At 35.1% G+C, this 19,561-nt stretch overlaps 1 protein-coding gene across 4 annotated transcripts in view; it reads right to left on the reverse strand.

Moving 5' to 3' along the window:
* Window positions 1-19,561, reverse strand: part of CNTNAP4 (contactin associated protein family member 4) — a 238,124-nt gene that overhangs the window by 6,495 nt on the left and 212,068 nt on the right. For all 4 annotated transcript variants that reach the window (XM_019710874.2, XM_074314549.1, XM_019710883.2 and 1 more), the window contains 6 exons: window positions 15,532-15,771; window positions 13,076-13,300; window positions 11,472-11,605; window positions 10,535-10,622; window positions 779-997; window positions 379-450 (listed from right to left, as the gene is read on the reverse strand). In XM_019710874.2, the coding sequence (XP_019566433.2) occupies window positions 379-450; window positions 779-997; window positions 10,535-10,622; window positions 11,472-11,605; window positions 13,076-13,300; window positions 15,532-15,771 (978 nt within the window). The remainder of the gene's footprint in view (window positions 1-378; window positions 451-778; window positions 998-10,534; window positions 10,623-11,471; window positions 11,606-13,075; window positions 13,301-15,531; window positions 15,772-19,561) is intronic.

The following is a 19,561-nucleotide window of genomic DNA, read 5'->3' on the forward strand; positions in this document are numbered from 1 at the left end:
AACCCCTGCAGAAACAGTGATATGTCCAAGAATCCATCAAAAATAATACTTCCTGAAATATACTCAGAATTATCTAGGGAATGTAGATAGCCATTTTCAATTCATTATTATACAGTTTAGCAACAATTCTTTAAGTGTGATGCTTCAGTGAAATTATCAATTATTTATACTGAAAATCTCCAAGGAAGCTGGGAATTCAGGAAGACTATACGACAATCCAGTACAAATAATAAACCACCCCCAATTATCTCAGGATTCAGTCGTAATACTTAGGATATCTATAGATTCTTCGTACATAATTTATTTAATGCTAAATATTAATCATTACTAGTTATGATAATAAGTACCAAAGAAGAGCTCATTCATGCTTTCTATTACCTCCAATTACTGCAGAGTCATTTTTGATTGCATTAGCTCGGGGTTCTCTGTCATCTCTTGTTCCAGAATGATCTGCAATTAAAGGACAAAGACAAAGAAAGGAGAGGGGGTGATATAGGCAAGTAAGAAGGAGAAATTTTATAAAACTTCATAAATATTTTAAACCAGAACAGAATTTTGTAGGTCAAAGGGGATCTCTGTCATTTTAAACTTAAGCAATGTCAGCTGCAATGGCATAAGAGAGTCTCTGGAAAAGAAACAGACAAGAGAACTGACAGTTATACAAAAATCCATTTTAAGAAACCATTTCAAGTATGGAGCATCAATGGCAACATCAGAAGATTTTAAATCCCATGGCCAAGCTGTGTTTGTGACTGGGTAAAGAAGACCCATATGCTACCTGCAAAGGAGTGCGTCCTTTCCCTTGATGTGGCATCAGTGCCAGCCTGGGACACACAGCTGGACTCTGTCACATGTCCCGAGACAGTGATGAGGGCTGGGCGGCTGGGGTGCAGGGCGGCCTTCAGAGGGGCCACGTGGCTGAGCTGCACTGCAGAGAGACAGCCCAGGAAGCCCTGTGCACCAGCCAGCGCCGTCTCCTGGTCAATACCACTGGGCTCTGTAAATCCAAAGAAACCGCAATGTTAGCAGTGCAAGTGCAAATGGGAGTGCCATAGATGGAACATTCTGGGTCTCAGAATGCAACGACAGTATATACATACAGCGACTAAATACCTTCTTCTTTTGTCTTTATTAAAAGAGTCAGAATCAGTAAGTCTTTCCACAACAACCGGTAAGACTTTCCAATTAATGGGGGCAAATGGCTAATTAAATATGCCATGACAAACTCTCTTGAAATGATTAAATTCTGCCTAAGAAGGGGTCAGGTTGCAAACTGATGAGGGTTTATGATGATGTTACCACATAGTAGAGGTTATACCCCCAATTTGTTAGGGATTCTCCCTAATTACTCATGAACAGCAGTGAAAACTCATACCTCACTACCTTTTCTCCCTGTTTCACTGTCTGGCTACCACTCAGACAGAAATATCTGTGTGCCCCCTATAGACAGATATATACTACCCCAAATTTAATGAGAGTTTACTTAATATGGGACTATTGTGGAACAGAAATTGGCTGGAATGCCAGAATATTCATTCATGATTTTGCAGTGAAGAATATATTTATATTTTATGCTTGGAGAGAATGAAATATAATAAGGGGAATTAATCATCAAGTTTTAAAGCTCAAAGGTTACCAGACTCCGCTGCATCCATCCACCCAAAATGAAACAGCATGGCTACTCTCCCCTGCATAGCACACGTGTAGACACGGATTACATTTGCATTTTGGTCTCTCTTTTAAAAAAATAATACAACAGATATTAAGTATTTATTGAGTGGTTATTACGTGCTAGGCACTGCTCGAAGGGATTTGCATGTTTGTGTTTAAACCTTACCGTAGCCATGGGTTATCTCATTCTAGTCATACAGACAAGACACTGAGGTTTAGCATTTTCGTGATTTGCCTGAGGTTACACAGTTGCTGGTGTTCATTATGTACTGGGCTCCAGGCCTGTTGGACTTCAAATCACAAACATCTTTTATTTATGAACCACTTTCTGATTGACAGAGTCTTTCCTTTACTCTGCTCATATCTCCTGCAGTGCCTTTTATTTTATTTTATTATTTTATTATTATTATTTACTTATTTATTTTGGCTCGAGGGCAGCTATTCTTGAAGTAATTCTGGGCAACTCAGGTCGGATTGAACCTGTCTTGTGATAACAAGGTCACTTCCTTTTCCTCTATTTTCATTCACATTTTATACCTAATACTAAAAATACTGATGAAATGTTTAGTATCATGAGCATCAGTCTCTATGAAAAGCAATCTGAAAATGAGAGGGATGACGTGACCCTCCTGTAGGGGTGGGGATATGGAATTCAGGCCCAGGCGTTCTAACTCCGGAGGCCAGGTTCTTCTCATCTGATTACCCTGCCTCGGCACACAGACAGCACTGAGACATTATTACTCTGCTGCTCACGTATTAGACTGTGAGCTCCTTGAAAATACGGGTGACCCTCCACACCCAGCACTGCATTGTTCCCTACGAGACATCTCATTAATGTGTACAAACAGAAGAACTGACTTAGTCCCACCACATAGCAGTCACTCATTTGAACTGGATATACATCCACACGTAAAAGGGATCAAATATATGTCGATGGAAGGAGAACTGACTCTGGGTGGTAAGCACACAATGTGATAGCTAGATGATGTAGTATAGAAATGTACACTTGAAACCTATGTAATTTTACTAACCATTGTTACCCCAATAAATTTAATTGAAAAACAAAAAAATATTTTTAGAAAGACAGCATTCTTGCCTTGGAGTTTTGTTGTGTTTTGTTTTGTTTTCCTTTAATAAGAAATGAAAAGGAAATACTATACTTCAATAGCAGCATAATCAAAACAGTGCTTTTCACATTTCTTCTACAAGGTTAAAATCTTAAATAAAATTTCTATAGACCTTTAAAAAAATCTTACCTTGTAAACAGCAACAAAAAAATGTAAATAGATAAGATTCATTTCTCTGGTAAAAACCCGTTGTGTAGCAACTTTTAAAAACTACACCTTCAATTTGAAAATATTTTATCTATTATAAATTATTGTATAATAACCTTAAACTCTATAATTTAAAATGGACAGTCAGTTAATACTTATGGTTTTAAGAGCTAAAGACACAGGAAATGAATTCCTTGCAATTCAAGCATCTTGCATTCTAGTGGAGAAGACAGACAATAAACCTAGAAAAAGGAACTAATGGAAATTTTTAAGAGTGATAATGCTATGAAGAAATAAATTAGAAAATGTGATGGAATGTATCTGAAACAGAACTTTATCTTGATAAATGAGGTGACTTTTTTTGCATCTGTTTTAAGGATTACTCTTTTCACAGCCTGGTTCTCTTAGTGGTCTGTAGGTATTACTCCAGCAGCTTCTGGCTCTTTTACTCCTTTCTCAAAATTGTAAGATTTGTTGTAATTTAGGAAATTTCATCAGATTGTCCTTAGGTGTGCATCTTCTCTCATCTATTCTGCATAGATCATAGAGGGCCTTTTAATCTGCAGACACAAGGTGTTTCTTTAGCCTGGAAAATTTCACATATTGTGTGTATAAGTAATGTTTTACCTTCGTCCTTTTACCCTTCTGAGCTGCCAGTTACTCACATTGAGTCTGCATATTCTCTAACGTTTTTTACTTTCTCTAATGATTTCTATCTTTTGGGACTTATTTTCGTGTGGGTCAAGTGTTTCATTCACTTGAATTCACTTGATGAATTCAAGCCATCAACAAAGATCATTCTTTCCTGCTGTATTTTTTAGTCTGGAAAAATCATAATTTTTAGTTCCTCAAGGTCTTTTTGTTGATTTACTAGAATTTCCCTCAAGCTCTTGTTTAATTTCACTCAGAATAGCATCTGTCTCCTTGAATAACTTTATTTTGATAGGGAATGATTCTGGTTGCTTTGGTTTTTCTCCCCTTTTACAGCTCTTGAATCTTCTTAAGTATGGGTTTTTTCATCAGCTAGTTGATTCTCAGCATTAATTTCCTTAGGTGGCTGAGACCCAGAGAAGGTAGACAGGTTAGCCATCTATGTCAGTGAAACTGCAGGACAAAGCACCCACCCAACCTCGGGATAGAAAGGAATTGGCCCAAATTTCAGGTTGCCCTCGGCAGGATTCAACCTCTCCCCACCCCCACTGGCCTGTTGGGCTAGACAAACAACTCCTTGTTTCAGGGGAGCCAGTGGGTTGGAATTAGAATTAGAAGTGAAGGGGAACTACAGGCCATCTCCCCAGAACAGAGTCCAAACAAAATTAATGGCTATATTAAATTGTTCATAAGCAAAGTTGGCCTTAGAAATATATAGCATCATCCACATTGACAATTATGCTAATAAAGCCAATGAGCAAAAATACATTTTTTTTCCTATTACCTGACTCCTGAAGTGCCAAGTCATGTAAAGGTTAGAAGAGGGAAGGTGGAGGAATTGAAGACAAATGTCTCCTGGTTTACACAAATCCTGATAAGACAATCATGTTTTGGATATTTCTGGTTACAAAAACCCTTAACTGACTCAGATTTTTGGGTATTCTTGCCTATTAAAAAAAAAAATAGCCTCAATTATGTTTTCCAACAGGGAAGGACTTCTATTTTGTTAAGAAAGAAGCCTTTTAACAAAAGACCTACAAGAAACATAGAGTATCAAGGAATTAAAATTTGTATGAAGTGCTTTTCTATTCCTGTTTCTGGAAAGGATATGAAGTAAATGGAAGAACAGTTAAAAGGAGTGCTTCATGAAATTTCTTGTGGTTCTCACAACAACAAAAACAAAAAGCAAAAAAAAACAACCAATAGATAGAACACAAAAACAAACAAAAAATCTCAACTACAAAAAACTGAAAAACAAGACAATATGAAACAAAAATAAATAAAACTCAGAAAACAAATCTAGGTCATTTGGCTATACGCACAAAAAGAGGCCATCTTTTAAAGGTATCTGTAATCCATAGAGATAAAGATAAAGAAGGCTTGCCTGAAAATGGTGCAATGAATCAGGAGAAGCAGGGCTAAAACCCCGAAGGCATTTTTACCATTCTACACAATTACAACAAGAACAAAAAGAGTTAGTGAAAAAGTAAAACGGCAAAGCAGGCAGCAAACACTGAGGACAGAGGAGCAGTGTTTCATAAAAGGTATTTACTTGCCAACCAAGCCTACTGCTCTGAGAGATAACCTTGAAAACTGACTAATACAAAAGCTATTGATAGTTAGATATCTATCTTGGGGTAACCTGTACTTCTCTTGTGCTTTCAGCATAACCTGTCTCATCTTAAGTGTCATGTGACAAGACATTTACAAAATTTACTTTCTTATGGCTTCCCTTGGCTTTGCAGCAGGTTTGACGTAAAATATCTCAGACTGGAGTTTGTTCCTACAGCTCTTCTGAGGAGATGAAGTAGACATCCTCTTCCCTCTGACCACACACTTTATTTACATCTGGCTTGAATCTCCACTGCAGAAACCTGAGTTACTTCCTGGCTCTGCAGCCTCAGAAGAGATAAATGAGCCCTATGGGCCATTGCCTCTAAATATACCGAAGCTACTGCTCAGAATGAGTAAAAACCATCTTCAGGCTTTTAGAAAACTCTCCTAACATAAAACACAATCCATGAACAGAACTCATAACTTAATTTTACAATGAGCTTTGGGTATAAAAAGAAAATGTAACACAGCCTATTAGTTTGGAGGAAAAGGAACCAAGTTGATTGGATGCAACCTGGTTCTTACCACCACCACCACCATGATCTACCAACAAATTTTTTTGTCGTTGTTCTTGCACCATTACCTCCTTGACATAAAAAAGTAATAAATAGTCATTGTAAACTACACTCCGCCTTTGAACAGTGACTTTTCTGTCATTTTACAATAAGTTAAATTATATCATTATTCAAAATGTGAGCACATTTTCCATGAGAGGTTGTATGCAATTTCAAGATTATGTAATGGTCTTAACTGAGGTGTGTTTTTTTTTTCATGTGGTAGAATTGCAACCCAATAATCGCTTAATAAATTGGCAACACAATTTTATACCTTCAAATTTCCTTTGATTAATTATATCTTAGAGAGATCTCTTTTTATGTTATTTTCCAATAAATAGCTCTCTTAAAGGAGATGATTGAAGAATCATTAACTTTGGCATTGGTATTTAATATATTCTGAATAACGTACTTGACAAAGAAATGACATCAGGCTGTCTGCCTTTTCAGAAGGGGAACCAGAAAGAAAGGAATTGTTTTCTCTCTGTCCTCTAGTACTAATTTCTACAAATAAGGATACACTATAGGAACAATTTTTTCACTCCAATCATCATCAACAAGCATTACTAGCAGATATCAAGCAAGGAGGGTAATCTTTAGGTGACAATATCAAATTGTACTGTGAAGACATGGAAACCATCTCTGACACTCTATTACAATTAACAGACAACACTAGCACAATTTAATTTCACTGCTCTTATTCTGACTAGTTCTACAGATCATTAGACTGGCCTGTCCAGGATCTCTTTGCTGTGGCTGTGCCCTCTCTCTGCCCCTAAGGTCTTGTATCCACACCTCTGCCAATTCCTTCCCCTCTCTCTCTCTTCCATCAATGCCTGTTCTTTAACAAATTCACTCACACAATACTGTCAAGTCCCCCATCGTGGCTTTATTTTTTATTTAATCCTAAGTGCAGGTACATTTTAAAGCATGTTAGTAATTAAAGAAGAGCAATTGCTATCCCCTTTTTATTTTAGAAATTATTCTAGTTTTATCATTGTATGAAGGTTTCTAGATTTGGCCACTGATAAATATATAATTTGGGATTTGTGACTTTCGCTCTTATTGCTTGGTATTTTTTGAAGTGTAAGTAGAGCTCTGTGTTTTATTATGTTTGACAGTCAAATGAAAGTGATGAGAGTGAAGTCATTGTGAAAGAGGTGTACTTGCCCATCCCACCTGGAACACATACATGTGGTTACATGTAACTGACAAAATCCCAATAACTACCATATCATTTCCTCTATAATTAAAATTAGATACTATGCCTCAGTGTCATGAGTGTTCTTTGAATTTCAGACATGACACTTCTGATCTATGCTCATGCATCAGGATGAGGAGAAAAGGTATTTAAGTTTCTAGATCTGGCCAGTTCAGAATAATACGTATAGCTAACTCTCTGGAAATGACTAAAGCAAGGATGAAATCACACCTGCACTGAAGATAGCCTATGACCTGGTTAATTGTGAAGATATTAAAAAATCAACTCAATACAAAACATGATTTTAAAGTAGTTTCTTATAAGACTGTAGCTACACTGTGTATTGAAGATAGTCGATATTTTTAATGGTTAAAATATTCTAAAATCAATCTGATGAATAAAAACATGATTTTAAGTAGTTTTCTTGCTCTAAACTGTACTTCTCTATGAATACTTTCTTTTGAAATAACCAGTCCATTATCTTAAGAGTCATTTCACAATATATTTACAAAATCACAGTGCCCTTAGGTTTCCTTACCTCTAGGCACTGAAGCAAGTTTACATAAAGAATTCCTGACACATTGGGGATTGTTGGTAAAGCTCTCCAGTGGAGACTGAGTAGATGGCCTTTCCTTGCTGACTACAGACTTTATTTACATCTGGCCTGAACCTCCATGGCAGTATTCTGAGTCTCCTTCCTGGCTCTGTGGCCTCCAAAGAGAGAAATGATCACTACTGATCATCACTACTGATCATTTTAATATATGAGTGCTACTACTCAGAATGAGTGAAAATAACCTCTAGCTTCTACTTAACATAAATCATAAAACCAGTCTAATATACAAAAGAATCCAAAGCTTCATTTGATAGTGAATTAGGAATACGAAAACCAAATTTAATGTATTCTACTCATGATAGGAGGGTCTGAACTGAGCTGCTTGGCTAATGCCTTGGTCTTTCTACTAGAGCTGCCAACTACTAATACATTATTATGGCCAAAGTTAGTGAGTCCTTAAATATTTTAAGTGTAATAGGGACTTAGAGATAGTTTCCACATCATCATCGTATAGTTTGCTGTTGTTTTTTTTAAATTTACCCTCCTTTCTCAATATCTGCAAGTAATGTTTATTAACGGTGGCGTAATCCAATTATCCCCATAGTTCTTCCTAAATTTAAGAAATGAGTTCTGGAGAAAGTTGAGAGTGTAAAGTATTTCCTTTGTTTCTAGGTTTTCATCTGAAATGGCAGTGGATGGTCATATACTTAAACCTTTGGTTGAAAATGGAGGCAAATTTCAACTCCAAAACAGTAACTGGTCAATGTTTATATTCTGTTCCCTTAACATAAATATTCAGAGACTATAAAATGGTACAAAAATTTTAATTTATTTTAATTTGGAGGGTGATTGGGAACTATTTTATCAAAAGCGACATAAGGTGTATTATACTCAATTAGATACTGAGGAACGTTTTGTATCACAATTACCTGTATGCCTACTATCCATCAGTTCCGTGAAGGCAGATGCAGTGTATCCCTTGCTGAGTGGCATTCTCTCAGCAGGTAACCACCACAGGTGGTACACAACAGGTAACCACAAAGTAGGTGTTAGTGAATCAGTGAGCCAAACCAGCTTACAAAAATGAAAACCATATTTGGTAAGCATGGGGACAAGGAGAACGCGTCTTGCAGACCTCTAACTTGAGGAGAGTAATTGGCCAAGGACCCCAGCTGCTGGGCTCAGAAAAGCATTGTCATACTTGGACCAAGGTCATACTTCCACTCGGCTGCTCCTGGCCATTGGCTGATCACAGCAGGGACTCTAAGGCAGGCCTGTGCTTGGGAAACACGGGACTCCTCTGGTGACTGACTGACTCAAGGTTTCCCCAAAGACTTCCCAACCTTTCTCAGACTGCACAGAAGTCTAGGATACTTCTGTCTAGCTTTCCCTCCCCTTCTCCTTCATTTGGAGGCAGACTGGCATGACCATCTGATGGCTCTGCTGGTCTTGACCAGCACCGCCCCCCATTCTCTCTTAATAAAATCCTCACATGGTTAATTTTGCCTTGGCAACTGCTTCTTGGAGGACTTGGACTAACATAAAAGACTTCAAGATTGAGCAAGTCTCTGGAAAATTAATACTCCCATTTTAGCAATTAATATATGCTATATTAATATATAATAGTCTACATAATATTTTATTGTAATGTCATATACCATGCCAAGTTTGACCATAAATTATTTGTCTCCTTTGAATTGAACTCAGAATTCAAAGGAAGTAGAATTGGTCCTTGGTCAAGATCTACACCTTATGCACATGCCAAATAAATTCTTTCTTACACTTTTAGGAGAATAAGTAGAAGTTCATTGCTGAATTTGGACTTTATTCTTATTTTTTAGCATGAGAATATGTATTTGAGTAATATGCTATACTTGTAAAAACATTAACATCTTTAATTCCATACTAATCTCCCCTATTTACAAAAATGGAAACAAATATTTATAAAATGAATATATTAGTCTCCTGTTTGATTAATGCAATCCTCCTCATAGAATGAAGATCATTTTCCCAATTGTTTTATAATATCTTTAACATATTTCTACCCACAAAAAAATATTTTCATCAGTAACTCCGGTGTTAAATTTGAAGATATTATTTATTCAAAAATGCAATTTTATCAACACTATGCATAATTGTTAGAATTTTCTATCTTGCATTTTACATTTGTATGTAATGCCTCATTTCAGATCCTGCTAGACTGAGTAACTCTTGAGCTGTGGATTTGTTATATTTATTTGATTTTTTTATTACTATAGTAAAATTTATGTAATTTACACTAAGAAACTCGCTTGTAATATTTCAGTTAAGCTTCCACATATCTAAATAGCACTTTGCACATATTTTTTATGTCTATTATAGCACCCTAGAAGAGCACTGCAATTCCTGATATTTCTCCTGGTGGTTTGAAGAATAACAGCACACAATTTTGGTGCTCATCATTGTACTTGAAAGCCTATAAATATTTATAAACTTAACTATTAACCTTCTGAAGGGCCAATATTTTGATCATTCACCATGGGTTTAATCAAACATTCTCAAGACTGTGAGATGATGTACAGGGAATGGAAGGAATGATGAATCAAGGAACACATAACAGAAAAGGTCAAAAAAAATTTCATTTACTATCTTGGACAAAATCATCCACGTTACCTATTATTTCTACTTTTATTATTTGATGTTTTTGAAGTGTGAGAGCAATATCACATTTCATTTTTCTGGACTGAGGTATGGCAGAGATCAAAGTGGCCTTGCAAAGGAGAATGCCTGGTCACTGCACAGAAGTCCCTACTCATGATTCCATGCATCTCTGAGAAAGTACAGCTGCTGCCTTGATTATTACTCACTTCATAATTAAAATAAGGCAAGAGATCTCTTTTGGCATGATGAATTTGCAGGTGGGGTGTGTGTGTGTGTGTGTGTGTGTGTGTGTGTGTGTGTGTGTGTGTAATATGACTCTTCTGCTCCCTGTTTATGCATCATGATCAGGGGAAGGGTCATTTCTTTTACTTACCTAACATCCTGCCCAGTACCAGAGACTTGACTGCACTGAATTCTGTACCTGATGTCAGGTGGACTTGTCTTCTTGCATTCTCGTCGAGCTACAAAATTGTTACATGAGATGCAAACATCCAAATGGAGGCCGTTTTTTTTGAGAAGAGGACAGGAGTCAAAGGAAGGAAAAAAAGAAAAAAAAAAAGATAAAATAGGCAATTGTTCGTATGGCCCCAAAGATTTAGAAAAACAAATTTTAAAGAGTTAGCCATTTATAAAGGTGAATACTATTTTCTAAACTATTTCTATACTACCCTCAGGTACCATATACCCTACGTTTTATCCCCTTAATCACTTTATTTTTCTCTACTGTTTAAGAAATACAAAATTGGTAAAGTCAACAAAAAGATATGAGTTATTTTCACCCTGATTCTTTTACTTAGCTTGGTATTTTTACTTGAGTCATTCAGCTAAGAAATTTTCTTCTATGTAGAAGGCTGAAACATTAGTGCTTTTCTTAAAAAGTTGATAGAGTGAATAATTTCACTTTCTCTGCTGTGACTCTCATCATATTTTATACATGCAGTAATTAATTTCTGGGCCAGAATTATAGCTGAATTTAGATCCAACTGAAGTAAACCGGTTTCATTAGAGTAGCAATAGCCCTGTAAGTAGTACACTACAATAAACAAGATAGCATTTCCCTCCTGAACAAAGTAAAACAAATGAGGAAAGTTTGCATTTTTAAGTATCAAATAATAATATCTTGGACAGAATCTCATCCCTTAAAAAACTCTGAACACATTTGGGAGGTCTGGCTCTGATTTGTGCACTAGCGGCAGTGAAAAAACTGTCTCTGTTTATTCCATTCATTATCAGATTTCCGCTATGGGTCCTTCATGCGGCCCAGTCCTAATTGTAACCATTGCTTCTGTTGGATTTACCACATTACTTACCTCTACAAAGACCACTTCTTCTTCTCTGTTAATCATTATGTGGTGGAGTTGGCCATCAGCCATGTTTTTGAAATCGAAGGTAACAACATCAGGTTCTTGATATCTATTTAGCTTGTACCTGATCTGCAAACTTCCTAAAGTAGGAGGGAAAAATTATATTTTCAGTAAAAATTGTAATTTAAGAATTATTTATTTATTTGTTTATTTTAAAAAAAAAGAATTATTTATAACAACTCAGAGTACATTTTTGGTTCTTTACTGATTTCTGGAGCAATATTCACAACAGTTTATTTGGGTGTATCCTGTCATCATAATTCCTAGAAGTGAGTTTCTCAGTGAAATTGCATTATTTTAAAAATCAAGACCAAGCATGTTGCTAATAAACCATCTCTTTCCTACAACTCCTGATCTTTTTCCCCTAGAAGTCAATATGCAATTAAGCAAAGGCAAATCTCTGTACTCGCATCTGACTTAAAAAAAATAAGACTTGGTATATTACAAAATGCCAAACTACTGTGGAATATTGAAATAACATTGTTTCTATAATCTCATCTTTTAAAAAATATATATACCACTTCTGAAATGCATTTGATTAGTGAAATTATTATAAGCAAATGTAGTTTTACTAAAGATGAAAAATATTTGGTCAAGTAGTCATGGCCATAAACTTTGGAATGAAATTAGGGTAAAATGGATGATTTTAAGCCAAACTTACTATTACAATTAATACTGCTCAATTGCCTGCAAAAATGTCAATTAATATACTTTACATAGTATCTTCCAGTTTAACAAAGAAAATGTCCTAATGTACAGATAAGCTTCAAGCTCAAATTGATTACAGTGAAGGTAAATATACTTATTAAACAATACAATTTTTATGTTGATGTTCAGTTCCCTTCCGCTACAATAAATTTAGTTGGGATAATATATTCAAATATTTGTACATTTGTTTATTTTCCTCATCCAGAGAATTTATTGATAAAATCTTATCTTTAATCAGGTTATAAGGAAGAGAAAAAATAGCAATAAGTAGGTTTCTGTGGGAAGGTTTCTGTAGCAAACTCATGTCCTAATCCACACACCATTACCCTGCATCAATGTACCAGCATTTCCCGTGACTATTTTATTGCCTACAATTAGAATCGACAGATTATTTTGTGGACATTTTCTTATACATAACACTAGCTTGTTAACATTCCTTCAAAAATTCTCTAATTTAATTTAAAGGAAATATTTGTTATGGACAGAGTAGCATCTTATTTCAAAATGAACCACAAAACCGATACTGCTATTCACACTGAATAGGAAAGAGCATCTAGCAATAATAAAAATATAACAAATATTTTATATAAATAAATTAAAATTCACATGGTTATGAAAAATTATCAAAATGATAGAGAGATAAACGCATCTTAATTACTTTAAATAATCCTTTTAGATTAAATGTATAGGATAGTACTGAAAAAAACAAAATTAAATACAAAAAGCTGGCACGCTTTTTTCCCCGTTTGTAGGTTGAGACAGAGGAACACAAGAATGATCCATATTATTACTGATCTAACGCTCTAACTCAATTTTCTCTCTCTCATCTAAAAAGCACTCACCATTTTTGGCAATGATAACTGAAAGGTATTCCTTATAAAAGGAGCTCACATAAAGCAGTAAGCTTGGTGTGCGTGTTGTTCGGAAGCTCAATTTGATCATTTCTCTGCTCAGCTTCATATCACCATGAAATGAAGCAGCGTGGGAGCTGGAATTTTTACTTAACGAATAATTTTCTTGAAAATTGTAAATCACGGATGAGCCAGATCCAAAATATGCAGAAATCTCTGAAATGATACACACATTTTATGTTTTAAAAAATTAAGTACAAGGGTCTTGTTTCAGTTATGTTAAAAATAATGAATTATATAACAAATACTCTCAAACTAGAATTAAATAACACAGCAAATTAACAGAGCTTTCATGATGGTCCTTGAAGTGGCTTTATGTTAGAATTACATGTAATTAATTCACTAGTTAATGCTATAATTGAAAGCTTAATGCTCTCCTGGGTTTAGACATAAATCAGGCTTCTTGACTTTCATCTCCCTTACCACTCATTTTCGTATTTAAATTTTAAGTCCCATCTATTATTTTACAGCTAGAATACACTAGCCTTCCCATAATAGGAAGAGAGGAGATTTGAGGGATCCTCTTACCTTCTAGGATCAACAGGTAGAAATTTTCCTTTATGCCTAAATACTTTCTCACATTTATTATGCCCTATAAAAAGATTGCTAAATCTAGTGATCCAAACAAGAAACCATGCAGCCTCTTTTAAAACATTTTACAAAAGCATGGTATGTAACTTATATGAGATTAATATCCCAAATTCACACATGCATGGGCACATGCACACGCGTATACCAAATACATATGTATAAAATGAAGAGGGCAGTGGGCGAGAGAGTTAGTTTTGGATCCCTAAACCCTGCTTCTCTTGATTACTACAAAGGGCCATTTATTGAATATTTGTTGTAGATTATGCTTACTGGCAATAAAGCAATTTATTCTCCATTCCTTTGCCACTTTAGGAGATGTTTTTTCATTTGTTTTATTATTTTTATTATCTACCATGTACTTTTTATAGTCAATGTAATATGTGGATGCAGAATGACATTCCTGATTGCATTTAGCAAGATGAGTCAGAAATCGTTTAGATTTAGAAAATGAAGAAATGTTCTTGTGACAAAATGGTCTTAATCCTACATTTAAACGTGAAAAGTCTCTGAAGATGGTAGCAGCAGTGTGTGATTTATGACTACAGGTTGACTTTAAATTATAACTTATTTCTGATGAACAAGTAGGTGACTTTAAGAGTGCATTTTTCACAACTTCCATTAAATAATCCCAAATGCTTTCTTTGCACATTGGGGGGTGGCTTCAATTTGGAGCCAATTTTTGTTAGCCTTCTTCCAGAAAAGATTCAGTAACCCAGAAACTTAAATAAAGCAATTGACATTAAATTGGATGACAGTTCTCTATGAGAAACTATGAAAGTATAACAAATGTTTGTATATTCAGAGAAGTCTGTCCAGAACACTTAGTACTATACTCAGTTCATTTTTCCTTACGTGATGTAGCTCAGTGAACAAGACGAGCTGAAAAATATTCCACCATTTTACTTCACAACCATCACAGAGCAAAATGCCTGACGATCTCTGTTTTGCCATACATCAATATTTAATAGCTGTTGTTCAAAATGGTCTTATTTTTCTTTCATGTTGTCCTTATGTGTTTTATGCATTTGGTGACATTTTTTCTTTTCCATTGTCCTTCTAGTTGCTCATTTCCGCTTTGCACTAAAATGAGGCCATTTTCCCTCATGATGTTCACCTGCACTTGTGTTCTCTGTTGTGAATTTTCAATCTCTTTTTATTTCATGGAATATTGGCAGGTGACCATCCCTGATAAACCTCTCTGCAGTTAGTTAAAAAATCCTTTATCTTGGCACCTCAGCCTGTCACACTAAAGTGTATACATTGATTCGTATATTCCTATTTTTATTAAATGCATTCCTTTCAATTATGAAAAAATATTTAATGGAAAAGTTATTTATATTCCTGGAAAAATATTTGTTTGTCAAAAACAAACAAAAAACAACAATGCTTCCTAAATTTCCTTGCATTGTTGCTTATCTTCATAAAAAAAATAACAATAATACTTTTAATTATTTTAAAAGAGAGAACTGTCCCAAGGGGCAGGTTGTTGACAACCATATTAAGAGTATCAACATTAGATGGAAGAAAGTAGATTGAGCAGCTAACACTTTAAGACATCTAGAGGCAACTATTAGAAGATTTATCATCAATAGACACTAGTTTTCTAAAAAACGAAGCAAATACCTAAGTAATGAAGTGTGATTAGCATAAATTGGTAATTTGCAAAAAAAAAAGAAACAAAAAAAAACCAAAAAACAGAGAAATGGAAATATTTTTCTTTCAAATAGCCACACAGACAAGAACTCCCAGACTATTTTTTCTTATCAGATATGTTTGCCTGTTAGGGTCATACTTACCATTTGAGCAGAACGGCCCTGTGTATGCAGAGAAGGTGCAGTCACAAGAGAATCCACGGGGCTTTTCTCTGCATTTCCCTCCATTGAGACACAATTTTCCATAGCTGCTGCAATGACCTCTACAACCTGGCTCCACTCCAGGAGTCACCTTGGCTCTTTCCTCCAGGTCCACGGCCAGCCCGTTCAACTGCAGAGACCGAATGCATCCCAGAAAGCCTCTCTGTCTGGTGGCAGTTCCACCTAAAAGGGAAATACTGCAAATGGAAACACGTTCCTAGGTGTTTTATTCAGGATTTAAAGACCAAACAAAACTGAGGCCTCACAGAGAATGTAAAAAAATTGTGGCCTTACAGAGAATGGCAAAAATTTGATGAGCAAAAATTATAATTTTGGAAGCGTAATTTGTGACAAAATATTAAAAGATTTCAAAAAAATTAAAACATTAATTAATTTTTTTTCCAAAAGTGAATTTGTCACATATTTGTTTTCTAAAAATGTTTATCAACTTTAAATTGAGGAGGGTTTTTTTAATTAGTCTCTTTATTTCAAAGAACAAAATAAAGGTTATATCTTAATTCAAAATAACAGTGAGATGTATTGATATTCTTATGTAGAAACAATTTTCTTTGTTTAAAATGTTAAGTAAGCATATATTTGTGGATAAGTGTGGTTTCTCCATATTGGAATCTGATTCTGATGCTGGTACTATTTTAATTGAGTGAGAATTTTGAAGAAATCCTCGAGTCCGTCTATCTTGACTGCTTTGATGTGATCTTTTGGTTGCTGCTTTTTGTTGTTGCTTTTTGTTTTTGCTGTTGTTAAATGATTTTGTTAAAAATAAATGTTTTTTTCTAAATGTTGGTCCAGTGTTCACTGTTTTAAGCTTGGAAAGATTCTGAACAAAAGTGGGGAAGAGGACTAATGAAGGAACATAGTGGTATAACATTTATTGAATAATATACAATATATACTTATCAATTCACCTTTGAAGAGGTTTAAAATGTTTAGGTAGGATCAGATCCTGTTACCCTAAGGCAGAGGTTCTCAAACTTTAAGAAATATGAATATCGCATGGAAAAGCTTCTTAAAAATACAGATTCAGGGGCTCACTCCAAGAAATAGTGATTCTGTGGGCCAGAAATAGGGCTGTGAACCTACAGTCAACAAGCCTCATGAGTGAATCTTTTTTTCTTTATAAATTTTTATTTTTCAATTACAGTTGACATATAATATTAGTTTCAGGAGTACAATGTAGTGATTAGACATTTATATAGCTTACATAGTGATTGCCCCAATAAATCTAGTACCCATCTGACACCATACATAGTTATTAGATTATTATTGACTATATTCTCTATGCTATACTTTACATCCCTACAACTATTCTGTAAATTCTAATTTGTACCTCTTAATCTCTTCCCTCCCTTCACCCATCCCCCCAACTCCCCTCCAATCTGGTAATCATCAAAATGTTCTTTGTATCTATGAGTTTGTTTCTGTTTTCTTTGTTCATTTATTTTGGTTTTTTTTACATATCACATATAAGTGAAATCATATGGTATCTGCCTTTCTCTGTCTGACTTATTTCACTTAGCATAACACATTCTAGGTCCATTCATGTTGTTGCAGATGGCAAGATTTCATTCTTTTTTATGGATGAGTAATGTTCCATTGTATATATGTACTACTTCTTTATCTATTCATCTATTGATGGATACTTAGGTTGCTTCCATATCTTGGCTATTGTAAATAATGCTGCAATGAACATATGGATGCATATGTCTTTGGATTAGTGTTTTGGATTTCTTTGGCTAAATACCCAGACATGGTATTACTGGGTCCTTTGTCTGTTGTAATAGCCTTTGTTTTAAAGTCTATTTTGTCTGGTATAAGTATTGCTACCTCAGGTTTTTGGTTATTTGTTTGTTTCCATTTTCATGAAATATGTTTTGCACCCCTTTACTTTCAATCTGTGTGTGTCTTTCAATCTGAAGTGAGTCTCTTGTAGGCAGCATATGTAAGGGTCTTGTTTTCTTATCCATTCAGCCACCCTATGTCTTTTGATGGCAGTATTTAATCAATTTACATTTAAAGTAATTATTGATATATATGTTGTTATTGACGTTTTATTATTCATACTTTTTATCTTTTCTTCTTCTTCTTCTTAAAGTCCCTTTAACATTTCTGGTGATACTGGTTTGATGGTGACAAACTCCTTTAACTTTTTTCTTGTCTGGGAAGCTCCTTGCTTGTCCTTCAATTCTAAATGATAGTTTTGCTGGGTAATCTTGGCAATAGGTCCTTCCTTTTCATCACTTTAAATGTTTCATTCCAACCTCCTCTGGCCTGAAAAGTTTCTGTTGAGAAATCAACTGACAGTCTTATGGGAGCTCCCTTGTAGGTAACTAACTGCTTGTCTCTTTCTCTAAGATTTCTCTTTGTTTTTAGCCTTTGCATTTTAATTATAATGTATCTTGGTGTGGGCCTCTTTGGGTTCATCTCGTTTGAGAATCTCTGTGCTTCTTGGGCTCGTATGTCTATTTCCTTCAGCAGGTTAGGGAAGTTTTCCATCATTATTTCTTCAAATGGGTTTTCGAATCCTTGCTGTCTCTCTCTCTTCTCCTTCTGATGCTCCTATGATGTACACTTGATGTTCCAGAGGCTCCTTAAATTATCCTCATTTCTGGATTCTTTTTGCTTTTTGCTTTTCTAATTGGGTGTTTTCTCCTACTTTATCTTCCAGATTGCTGATTTTATCCTCTGCTTCATCTAATCTACTGTTGATTCCCTCTAATGTATTCTTCATTTCAGTTATTGTAGTCTTCATTTCTAAATGTTTTGGGGTTTTTTTTTATGTTTTCTATCTCCATTTTTATATTTCCTGTCTCTTTGTTGAGATTCTCCCTGAGATCACTGAGCATCCTTATAACCAGTGTTTTGAACCCTGCATCTGGTAGATTGCTTGTCTCCATTTTGTTTAGTTGTTTTTCTGGAGTTTTGTTCTGATCTTTCACTTGGGACTGTTTCTTTTTCTCCCATTTTGGCTGCCTCCCTCTGTTTGTTTCTGTTTATTAGGTAGGACTGCTATGTCTCCCAGTCTTAGTAGAGTGGTGTCCTGTGGGGTCCAATGGTCCCTGGTCACCTGAGCCAAGTGTTCTAGGTATGTCCCTTGTGTGGGTTGTGTGTGCTGTCCTATTGTAGTTGAGCAATAATTGCTCTTGGCACATCAATGGGTGTGACTGACCCTCAATCTGATTTGTTGTGAGGACTGGCCTTGACTACAGTGGAGAAGCTATTGTGCAGGGGCTGACCCTACAGAGCAAGATTAGTTTTTTCATGGGTGAATCTTATTCAGACAATCATCTGAACACCATATTTAAAGCACTATCCTAATAGGAATGTAAGCTCTAGGACTTCATTTAGCTAGCTCCTAATCTAGCCTTAATTACTTAAAATCTCCTTATCCTTAGAGATTAAACAGTTTTTTTGTTTGTTTGTTTTTGTTTTTATGGGTATTTCATAAATAAAACTTGGCTAGAAAGACCCTAAATAAGGTCTTTGTCTTCATCTACCAGGGTTTATAGTTTACCAATTTACTTTGTATATTACCAGTGTCCCTCTATTAGAGAACACATGCAATAAAGCTGTTTCGATCACACTGTATCCCCAGTACACTGAACAGTGCCTGACACTTAACAGCTATTAAATAACTACTTACAATAACCAATTAATTAGAAATTAAAATTAACAATAACTAATTATTAATACTGAATTTATTATTAATAATTAATTAATGCAGTTTTTCATTAAACCAGATTATACCTTAGGAGTGGGAGATGGGGGCTTAGTGCTTCAAAGGTTGAAGAGAGGGACATATTTTGCAGCACAGGGATGTTTGGGTCCCTGAGACTGAGAATGATGATAAAACTCAATGAATACAAACTACAGAATAAATTAATTAAATAAATCTATATTTTTGGACAATGAAATACCATGAAGAAGAAATTAAAAGAATTCCTGACAATTTGGG

This window comes from Rhinolophus sinicus, linkage group LG11 (genome assembly GCF_036562045.2).
Source record: "Rhinolophus sinicus isolate RSC01 linkage group LG11, ASM3656204v1, whole genome shotgun sequence".
Lineage (NCBI taxonomy): Eukaryota > Metazoa > Chordata > Mammalia > Chiroptera > Rhinolophidae > Rhinolophus > Rhinolophus sinicus.